General features: G+C 33.5%; 1 protein-coding gene across 1 annotated transcript in view; it reads right to left on the bottom strand.

Annotated features, from left to right (window-relative positions):
* LOC135226999 (5-hydroxytryptamine receptor 1-like) overlaps nucleotides 1-12,500 on the bottom strand; it is a 203,812-nt gene that overhangs the window by 36,825 nt on the left and 154,487 nt on the right. The window contains exon 4 of the mRNA XM_064266729.1: nucleotides 1,968-2,147. Coding sequence (XP_064122799.1) covers nucleotides 1,968-2,147 — 180 coding nt within the window. The remainder of the gene's footprint in view (nucleotides 1-1,967; nucleotides 2,148-12,500) is intronic.

The following is a 12,500-nucleotide window of genomic DNA, read 5'->3' as shown; positions in this document are numbered from 1 at the left end:
ATCCCACATTGTGATATTGCTTACAATTGTAGCAAAGGTGGCCAGCACAGCTTAGGTCACTGGGTTCGACTGGAAGCTGATGAGGTGCAAGTGTAACTTAACAGAGCGCCTGCGGAGCTGTAAAACTTTCGTTATAAGGGGTTTATGGACATAGCGATGAGTCTCTTAGCAGCGTTATGGAAAAAAATATACTAATTTAAAATTAAAGTAATGTTATTCACCAAGTTACTATACGTATATCAGAGGTCTGAAAGAACATAAAGCCCCGTCCACACGGTCGAACTTTGCCCGACAGATTTCGTTCGATGTGACGTCAGAAGCGGAGAAACTGCGGATCAATGTTCTGACTTTTTCCGCTTCTGACGTCACATCGAAAAAAGTCTGTCGGACAAAGTTCGACCGTGTGGACAGGGCTTAAGAGACAAAAAGCATATTCCATATACGCCTGATAGAAAGGGTATTATACAGTCAGGAATTTTGCTTGCTTAACTCATTGTGATGTTAGCCTTGTTATCCATGACAAAATTACAATTATAAGGAGCAAAATCACGTCCTCACTTATGCAGGATGTCTTCTATGTATATACAGCCGCAAGCACAAATCCTGACCTAGGGCGTGACTCATGTTACCTGTTTCACTTCACACATTCTCGTGGAAGGAAGCCACATGCGCAAAACAGAATCACGTCAGTTGGGGAGTGATCAAATCAAGATAGTCTCTGTTCCGCGTCAACTATGGAATCGCAAAAGTGACTTGAAAAAAGGGAAAAGATTTTCTCATACCCAGACGTCTCTGGCCGAGGGAATCCTTCCCTCGCTTTCCTTTGTTATGGTAAAAACCTGTCGTCACCAGGAAGTAGGTGATTTCCCACTTTGCTCTCTCTCTCTCTCTCTCTCTCTCTCTCTCTCTCTCTCTCTCTTCTCTGTTGCTTGTTGGGAAATTTTTTAATGTTATGTTACAAGGATAAAAAAAAAAAAAAAAACAAGCAAAATGGTTGGTTTACATAAAGCCTTCTTTATGTCATCACTGGACTGTTTTATACTCATGATTCATACAGTAAAACATTCATTAAAAGTTCAATAAGAAGACTGATATAGATGAAAAGAATAAGAGAGAGAAAGAGAGAGAGAGAGAGAGAGAGAGAGAGAGAGAGTAGGAGGGGATGCAGGGATGTGGTTGGGCGAAGAAGCGCTGGAGCTTCTTTGTTGGAAAGTAAAGAAAAAAAATTGGCCATTTGGGTTCCTAACTTTTTTTTTTTTTTTTTTTTTTTTTTGTCTGTGTTTGTGCTCTCGGGAAATATCGACCAGACAGGCAGTTGCTCCTTCTGACACGCATTCAGAGTGAAGACTTTTGTCCCAACTTTGGTCTAGGATTTAATATCACCCTATTTCCAAACTGCATTTCCTCTTTTATGGTTGGCTTATGTTAGATTTTTGTAAAAAGAGTTGCTGTATAAGTTACACACTACTATATATATATATATATATATCTATATATATATATATATATATATATATATATATATATATATATATATATAAATATACATAATGTATGCAATTTGTGTGTATAACTTATACAATCAACTCTTTTTCCAAAAATCTATAATTATCCAACAATAAAAGAGAAAATGTAGTTGGAAATAGGGTATAATAAATCCTAGACCAAGTTGGGACAAATCATCATATAATATATATATATATATCTATATATATATATATATGTGTGTGTGTGTGTGTGTGTGTGTGTGTGTGCGTGCATGTATTCATGTATATCTGTGTTAGTGCGCGTTCCCACGTGTCGCTCAAACACTTTCCCGAATACATCTTTCTGAACAATAGCAAGGTCAGAGAAAACTGAACATCATAGCTGTGTGATCTAAGCATGCAGGAATACTAAACTTCTCTGAGAGGGTAAGGCTTAAAACTCGAAAAGGCTATATCCCTTCTTCAGGGCTCGATTCTTACCTCGAGGTCAACATAATGGACGTAGACGAAGTAGGGCAAGACGACACAGATGGAAGTCACCCAGATGCCAAGTATGGTGATGAAGGCCGATGGACGAGGTCGTAGAGGGCATACTATCTCCAAGTACCTCTCCGCCGATATCAGTAGGTGCGTGGCTATCGTAGCGTGGAGGGGAGTGTCCTGTTTGGACATTGGAAAGAATGTGCTTTCAATGTGACACTCATCAAGATTACGGAGTATGAGGCACACACATACATACACACACACACACACACACTATATTATATATATATATATATATATATATATATATATATATATATATATATATATATATATATATATATATATATATATATATATATATATATATATATATATATATAGATATATATATATATATATATATATATATATATATATATATATATATGTATGTAACAGAATCACGAAAGTTAGGAACGTGATAAATCCATAAATAAAGATAATGCCACGAAGGAAAAATAAACGAAGGAGTCTGCGAGATCTTTCGGCTGAAAAGCCTTTACTGAAGCAGCTACTGACAAAAATACGAGAAAGACAATACAGAAGGTTCGTTATAACTGACAGATAGGGATTATAAAAGGATTAGTGCCTAGAATCCGACACACCTGGAAGATAAGAAACTTCCCAAACAAGCATAAACAAAGGGTGCAATTAAAGGTTTAAGACAATCATCTCAGATACAATCTCCAGACAATTAAAGGATTATAGGTGACAGCTATACGGAACCTGGTAGACAAAACCATATTCACAAAAAATGACAGACATACATTACAATAAAATTTTTTTTTTTTTTTTTTTTTTTTTTTTTTTTTTTTTTTTTTTTTTTTTTAATACACTAAGGCAACTGATTTTTATTCAAGTCAGTAATTATATATTTGAGGTCATTCTTAAACATGTTACAGATACAAGGGTCTAAATGAAAAAGGACCACGACTAACATTGAAATTACAATGAAAAGTAGTTGTATTAAAGCAGATTCTAAAAGATTTCGTGATAAGACATCTCTTGACCGTGCAATTACTGAACTGTCAATCCAATTAATTCGGTGGTTGTTTTCACTTAAATGAATAAATAATGCATTAGATTTTTGCCCAGTTTTTACAGAGTATTTATGCTGGCTTAGCCTTACTTCTAAGCCCTTGCTCGACTGTCCGAGGTAGAATGAGGGACAATCCATACCTGGGATTTTATATATTATGTTGTTGCTTTCTCTGGGGCCATTTTTTATTTTTTTTAACATTCTTTTTAGTGTGTTATTATAGGAAGAAACAAGGTTGACATTAAAAGCTTTTAACAATGGTTTTAATGGTTTTCAAATCCGTTAAAATAAGGCAAACTGAGAATGTTCTTAGAATTTTCTTTCTGTGTGTTGTTTTCAGTATAAAACTTTTTGTGGGCTTTATTATAACAAATGTCTTAATATATGTGAAGGATAGCATAAATCTTTCCCTATTTTTTCGTATGTATTCAATTTCTTGATCCAAATATTGTGGGACTGACAATTCGCATGCTCGTAAAAAACATAGAGGAAAAAATTGATATTTTTATATTAAGATGGGTGGCCTGAGAAGAAATGAACATAAGTTAAGTTGTTAGTCGGTTTCCTATAAATACTGAATTTACATTGAAATGGTTCTCTATGTATCAAAACGTCTAAGAAAGGGAGGCAATTGTCTTTTCTAATTCTAGAGTAAACTTAATCGATGGTACCTGGTTATTTAATTTAGAGAGTAAATCATTTACATCAATACCGACAGGAAGAACAGCTAAACAATCATCAACGTAACGATACCACTTTACAGGAATATGAATGATATTAGGTAAGTAGCGTTTTTTCGAAGAATTCCATATACAGGTTTGAGAGCAATGGTGATAAAGGATTTCCCATTGCCATGCCAAAAATTTGTTGATAAAATTCACCATTGAATATAAACTTACAATCACAAATGCACAAACTCGTGAGTGAAATAATGTGACTTATAGGTAGAGGTAATTCATGCTGAGTTAGTTCATTGCTAAGATATTCTAAAATAGAGTCTATAGGGACTTTAGTAAAAAGAGAACATACGTCAAAACTAACGAATCTATCAGTAGGGCAAAGAGCCATTTTGTATAATTTATCAACTAAATCTAGAGAATTATATATATGAGAATCGGAGATGGTTCCAAGTAACGGGGACAAGATCTTAGTGATATATTTCGAGAGTTTATATGAAATTGAACCAACAGTACTGATAATAGGCCGCATAGGGTTATTTTCTTTGTGCGTTTTGACTAATCCATATAAGTAAGGTAGCGAAGGAGAATTGACTGACAATTTGCCTAGTAGTTCTGTTTTATCTTTAAGGATACTTTTCACTATGCTATTGAAGTTTTTTATGACTTGATCAGAGGATTTTTTGTTAGTTTTTTATAAGTCACATCATCATCCAGTAGGGCTTGCATACGTGATATCTCGCAGACTCCTTCGTTTATTTTTCCTTCGTGGCATTTATCTTTTATTTATGGATTTATCACGTTCCTAACTTTCGTGATTCTGTTATACATAATGAGGGCCACGTTTTACTTTCGCTATCCTGTTTCCTCTTTTGAGATGTGTTTGTCACTACCTTCTCCAAGTCTCTTGTGGCTGCATATTCAACCAGAATTCGTCTTAAGTTCCTGAAGAAGTGCCTTTCTGAACAAGTGCTCCCTAAATCCTTGCTGCCACGCCGTCTAAGAAGATATGACAATCACCCATTCAATGAATTTAGTGCCATGATGTTGAAACAGCACATAGCAGCCGCCAAGCAAGAAGAGAAAGAAAAAATTCAAGGAACTGGAAAGAACAAGGATCTCTTTCAATCATTCTATCCCGGCTGATTGGAAGGACTCGCTGCGACGGGAAATTTACGAAAAACTACGTAGGACTACAGATGCCCTGAAAAGGAAACTCGACAGAAAACTAAAAAAAAAAAAAAAAAAAAAAAAAAAAAAAAAAAATCTTATTGATAGCAGTGATTGGACCTAATTGTGCACGTCAAGATTGTGTTGTTAACTTATCTAGTAAACAAATAAGTGAAAATGTTGTGAGTGCGCTTGGATATGGTTTATCTTTCTTTGCAACAAGTAGACCTTCTGCTTTAATGATTGGGTCATCCCTAAGTAAATTTGAAAAATATTGTGATCTTCCTCAAAATCATGTCGACATGATTAAAGGTATTGTTTACGGAGCTGCCAATGTTAAGCATGAAAGTAACTTCCCTGCTCGCTATAAGAAAAGTTTGACCGATCTTAAAAAGGACAATACTATCCACATCACAAAAGCTGATAATCAAATAGTATAATAATTTTAGATAAATCTGACTACATATCACCGTATGCAAGCCCTACTGGATGATGATGTGACTTATAAAAAACTAACAAAAAATCCTCTTGATCAAGTCATAAAAAAACTTCAATAGCATAGTGAAAAGTATCCTTAAAGATAAAACAGAAACTACTAGGCAAAATTGTCAGTCAATTCTCCTTCACTACCTTACTTATATGGATTAGGACAAAATGCACAAATAAACCCTATGCGCCTATTATCAGTACTGTTGGTTCAATTTCATATAAACTCTCGAAATATATCACTAAGATCTTGTCCCCGTTACTTGGAACCATCTCCGATTCTCATATATATTCTCTAGATTTAGTTGATAATTATACAAAAATTGCTCTTTGCCTACTGATAGATTCGTTAGTTTTGACGTATGTTCTCTTTTTACTAAAGTCCCTATAGACTCTATTTTAGAATATCTTAGCAATGAACTAACTCAGCATGAATTCCTACTACCTAATAAAGTCACATTATTTCACTCACGGAGTTTGTGGCATTGTTGATTGTAAGTTTTATTATTCAATGGTGAATTTTATCAACAAATTTTGGCATGGCAATGGGAAATCCTTTATCACCATTGCTCTCTCAAACCTGTATATGGAATTCTTCGAAAAAAACGCTACTTACCTAATATCATTCATATTCCTGTAAAGTGGTATCGTTACGTTGATGATTGTTTATGCTGTTCTTCCTGTCGGTATTGATGTAAATGATTTACTCTCTAAATTAAATAACCAGGTACCATCGATTAAGTTTATCTAGAATTAGAAAAAGACAATTGCCTCCCTTTCTTAGGACGTTTTGATACATAGAGAACCATTTCAATGTAAATTCAGTATTTATAGGAAACCGACTACAACTTAACTTATTTGCATTTCTTCTCAGGCCACCATCTTAATATAAAAATATCAATTTTTTCCTCTATGTTTTTACGAGCATTGCGAATTGTCAGTCCACAATATTGGATCAAGAAATTGAATACATAAGAAAAATAGGGAAAGATTTATGCTATCCTTCACATATATTAGACATTTGTTATAATAAAGCCCACAAAAGTTTTATACTGAAAAACACACACAGAAAGAAAATTCTAAGAACATTCTCAGTTTGCCTTATTTTAACGGATTTGAAACCATTAAACCATTGTTAAAAGCTTTTAATGTCAACCTTGTTTCTTCCTATAATAACACACTAAAAGAATGTTAATAAAAAATGGCCCCAGAGAAAGCAACAACATAATATATAAAATTCCATGTATGGATTGTCCCTCATTCTACCTCGGACAGTCGAGCAAGGGCTTAGAAGTAAGGCTAAGCCAGCATAAATACTCTGTAAAAACTGGGCAAAAATCTAATGCATTATTTATTCATTTAAGTGAAAACAACCACCGAATTAATTGGATTGACAGTTCAGTAATTGCACGGTCAAGAGATGTCTTATCACGAAATCTTTTAGAATCTGCTTTAATACAACTTACTTTTCATTGTAACTTCAATGTTAGTCGTGGCCTTTTTCATTTAGACCCTTGTATCTGTAACATGTTTAAGAATGACCTCAAATATATAATTACTGACTTAAATAAAAATCAGTTGCCTTAGTGTTATGTAAAAAAAAAAAAAAAAAAAATTTATTGTAATGTATGTCTGTCATTTTTTTGTGAATATGGTTTTGGTCTACCAGGTTCCGTATAGCTGTCACCTATAATCCTTTAATTGTCTGGAGATTGTATCTGAGATGATTGTCTTAAACTTTAATTGCACCCTTTGTTTATGCTTGTTTGGGAAGTTTTCTTATCTTCCAGGTGTGTGGGATTCTAGGCACTAATCCTTTTATAATCCCTATCTGTCAGTTATACGAACCTTCTTGTATGTCTTTTCTCGTATTTTGTCAGTAGCTGCTTCAGTAAGGGCTTTTCAGCCGAAAGATCTCGCAGACTCCTTCGTTTATTTTTCCTTCGTGGCATTTATCTTTATTTATATATATATATATATATATATATATATATATATATATCTATATATATAGATATATAGTATATATATATATATATATATATATATATATATATCTATATATATAGATTATATATATATATATATCTATATGTAGATATAGATATATATATATATATATATATATCTATATATAATATATAGATATATATATGCTATATATATATATATATATATATAGATATATATATATATATATATATATATATATATCTATATATATATATATATATATAATATATATATATCTATATCTACATATATAGATATATATATATATATATATATATATATATATATATATATATATCTAATTATATAGATATAGATATATATATATATATATATATATATATATATATATATATATATATATATATATATATATATATATATATATAGATATAGATATATATATATATGATATATATATATATATATATATATATATATATATATATAGATATATATATCTATATATATATATATATATATATATATATATAGATAGATAGATAGATATCTATACTATATATATATATATATATATATATATATATATATATATATATATATATATATATATATATATATACATATGTATGTATGTATGTATGTATGTATGTATGTATGTATGTATGTATGTATGGGTGTGCTGCTCTGTAGGAGGTGCAAGGAAATGCTGTTTAGAGGAGGGAGATAAAATTTGGAAAAGGATGTTTTATGAGATGGAGGCAAAATTGTACGATAAAAAATATGATAGTAAAAAAAGGGGGGGGTATTAGATATGCTGAAACAGTGAAGAATACAGATAACATGCTTCAAGAATGCCTCTATACGGTAGAGAAGGAATTATGTTTTATTTTACAGTGAAGAGAATGTGATGTACTTTTTATATTTAAAGGAGCGTTAAGAGAATGTGCTTATAAATGTATGTTTTATGTTAGTGTTAACAGAAAGTGCTTGAATAGGATGGTTTACTGGCGGTCAAAGAAAATATTCCATACATAACAGTTGCATAAAAGAATACAGAGAATATGATGCTGCTCTGTGTATTTGGACGGATTCTAAGGTTCAAACTACAGCTGGCGTCATACTAGCTAGCACTGGCTCTCGCTTCAGGGTGGTCCAGGATCCAGAAAAGTATGGCTTCTGGGTAGGCCTATAAATCTGTCCAAGTCCTCCACTTTTATTACAGTTGTCTTTTCATGGGCATTCCGATATGCTTATAAGAATATAAGAAATTTGTTGTCTCATGGTAAAATGTCACAGACTGAAAGCATTACTGTAGCCGTAACAAAGACCATATTCCTGTCAAGTTAACTTCATTTCTTATAACAACTGAGTAAGTTACCCTAAGCCTAGTCAAATTCAGACAAGCAATCCTGTAGGGGGTTAGTGCTGTCATTCCACCTCATGTGGTGCAATGTAGGCATTACTTGAGGTTCTTTGCAGCGTCCCTTCGGCCCCTAGCTGCAATCCTTTTCATTACTTTTACTTGTATCTCGGTTTTTATTCTCTTTCGTCCATCTTCCATTCCATTCTCTCCTTAACTATTTATTCATAGTGCAACTCCGAGGTTTTCCTCCTCTTACACCTTTCATACCTCCTTACAGTCAATTTCAATTTCAATTTCAGTGCTGAATGACTTCATAGGTCCCAGCAATTAGCCTTTGGCGTAACTCCTATACAGCCTATCCTATCCAATCATATTCTGTAAACAAGTGAGACTTCGCTTTCAGGCTGTAACAGTTAAGCATCCAAATAAAATTGACAAATTCAATATAGATAGATGGGTATCAGCCTTACCAAATCACAGTGAGGTCCCCTTTGCTTTGTAACTGAACCAAGGACAATGAAGAAGGATCATAAAACACTTTACATCCATCCGAATTTTGGCCTTAAAACAACATGAGCTTCAAAAAAAAAATCGTAGGACTAGCTCTCATTATTTTTTATTATATTATTTTTTTCTAATTACTTTGGGTGTTATAGATTAGGTTTTAGGGAAAACCAACTCTGAAGACAAAAACATTACTGATGATCTCAGTGGTTAATTAAGAGAGTAGGCTAGACTTTACCACTGATCTAAACCGTCCTGTTGAGTCTCTCTCTCTCTCTCTCTTCTCTCTCTCTCTCTCTCTCTCTCTCTCATTTTTTGTACGATCGTTTCGTTAGTTGTGATTCTACAACTTGTTTTCACTGAGTATTTTTAAAACAAGTTGACTTAGGTTTAAGTGACTCGAATGTGAATCTAGCAGGTTTAATTAAGTGTTAACCCTTTTCCTCATTCAAGAAAATAACGTGCACATAAATAGCGCAAAAGCATTTTTCCGGTAACGTTTTGTGGTTTCCAACTTGAGTTTTCACAAAGTAACCATTAGCGGAGACGGGAATACAAAGGACATTGTTTTCGATGTCTGGCAGCCAGAGACCGGCATCTAAGAACAACCTATTCAAGACGTTCCCAACCAATTATATTAAATGAAATCATAAAAGCATGTTTAACGATTGCTGGTGTTTTTTTTATTTAAGATATTGTGAATTAATTATTCTTTTGATGACTTTTATCATCAATAGTAACCATTATCGTAGACTCGGCCTTTAACATTTATGTTGCATCCCTATTTTCAAGTTCACATTACGAGAACGTAGCAGTTTTTCTAACACCACAGCAGAAATGAATCTTGCTTCATTAGATGTTTGCTCACAAGATCAAACGGTTGTACCGGTTCGGCCGGCGCGGCGTGCTTCCCACATCGCCGACTTCGAACCCCCTGCCCTCTTTATGGTGAACCTCCCCCCGCCACGGAGTGGGTTCCATAGAACTATACCGAGGTTTGTTGCAGATAATGTTTGGCTTCCACTAGTAATTATCAACTTTTCTTTCACTTTCCAAATTAGAATCCCCTCGTAGACACTGATTAATTATAAACTTATTCTCCAAATCATAACATTTCACCGTAAACAGTTCCCGTTATATAATTTTATACAGTATTTTATAATAAAAATGAGAGCGCTAATTAGCAATATGCCTAGGTCGTGGAAATTTCTGTTCACACTATAAGACGAAAGATGTTATTATAACCAGTTACGAAATACTTTCAGATTTCTTCATGACTCCAGTAGTTGGAAAAAAAATAATGATAAAGTATGAAAAAGATGTCATTGAGAGAGAGAAAGAGAACCACTAAGACTTGAATTTTCAGTGTTCTACTTATGAAAGTGTTTTGTCATAGTTGACTGAATATGTGGCTCTGCTTTGAATACTGGAAGTATTCAAAGTCTGAGTATCCCAGTTAAATTCTTAATTTACACGGATTATTTTTTTCAAGGATTTGTCGTTTAGACGATTAAATATGCAGCATCGAAATTAAATATTATTCAAAATATGTCAAAGTTCGCTTCATTTTTACTAGGGAAACAGTGTCACGGAGAATTATGTACTTTTTAATAATGTATTATTTTGGATTCCTATTCAAAAACTCCTACAACTCTACTTCTTATGATCATCTTCGGTATATTGAACAGTTGTTGCATATTTGTATGTAAATCATATAGAAGCACCATACAGGAAGCATGTTGGTTTTATATATATATATATATATATATATATATATATATATATATATATATTTATATATATATATATATCGACTACAAATGTCCTTTAATATCTAATTCGCTCTACCTCGGAATTAATATATTTTCATATATGTTTAACCGAAGGGGAATTTATTCAGCGATAATAGAATTGCCGGCCAACAGGCACGAACCATCTACATCTTCATTCCAGGACTGGCCGTGAAGCCTTAGCCCACCCCACCACCACCGCAAGAGGATATAAGTTTATGCCGCCTCCCATCTCAAATACCTGCCGCGCTCAGGTATTTTTAGTTTTGGAGACTGCATCAAACCCACCTCGTCCCTGGTAGCCTTGTAGCACTTTTGCCCACACAGTAGCCATTATATAAGTCACTATTCACATTACTGTGATTCATCATACATATATCGAGCTACAAATGTCCTTTAATATCTAATTTGCTCTACAACGCTACCGGGGACGAGGTGGGTTGTTTGATGCAGTCTCCAAAACTAAAAATACCTGAGCGCGGCAGGTATTTGAGATGGGAGGCGGCATAAACTTATATCCTCTTGCGGTGGTGGGGTGGGCTAAGGCTTCACTGCCAAACTTCTTCCTGACTTATAATCCGATATTACAGTTAATCTACTTCCCTCTATTTGGGTTCTTTAAATCCGGCTATAAAATTCTACATATCCCTTAGACGGGCTTTCCAGAAGTTCCTAGTTGCAGGCACACTTCACTATTCGCGTGAGTTGCAGAGCTCTTTAACTTGATGCAGTTTAATTTCTATTCTTTCTCTTTAATGCTGTTTATTACACTACTTAAACTGACAGTGAATTCCCCGTTTCTTATTATTTAAACATCCTTAGCCTTACTTCTTCATTTACTAGTAGTACATCAACTGTTTAATCTTTGACCATTACCCTTTTCTTCAACAAGAGCCCCAAAAGTTAGAGAAGTTTATAGATTAAACTTTACCAAATGTTGTCACTAAATTTCTACTTTTTTTTAACCCTCATTTTTCTGTTACTGAGGCAGTCCCATGTTTTTGGTTTTGATAACCAGCGCTTCCCAGGTGAACAAAATTCTTAATTTTAAGGGCTAGTCTTATGCATTCCCACAGTTTTCTGTTAGGGGATATCAGTGTCTCTACAGTAATGTCCAGGGATAGCAAGGTCTCTCAAGTAACGCCCTGTTCTTTTGTTTTCTGTAATGTTTTAAAAACGAATAAATCTTCGGTGCTGCCCTTGTATTCACACAGAGGCCGCTCCGGTACAAGGCCGACTAAATTTATAGTCTCTGAGGAGTCAATAACAGTATTTTTTAAATTTTTTATTCCATTGTATCATATATTTTCATCACAGTGAGTCTGGGATAGATATTGGGCATTTGCATAATTCTTTTACATGATTAGAAAATAAATGATCCTTTAGCCTACCCTGTAATCAAAACAGTTTTAATATATGGTATAAAATCTTCATTTACTTATTTTTTTACTATAAATCATCTCTTGCCCTTCATCAAATCTC

This window comes from Macrobrachium nipponense, chromosome 15, assembly GCF_015104395.2.
Source record: "Macrobrachium nipponense isolate FS-2020 chromosome 15, ASM1510439v2, whole genome shotgun sequence".
In the NCBI taxonomy this organism is placed as follows: domain Eukaryota; kingdom Metazoa; phylum Arthropoda; class Malacostraca; order Decapoda; family Palaemonidae; genus Macrobrachium; species Macrobrachium nipponense.
This window is presented reverse-complemented; position numbering and strand designations above follow the sequence as displayed.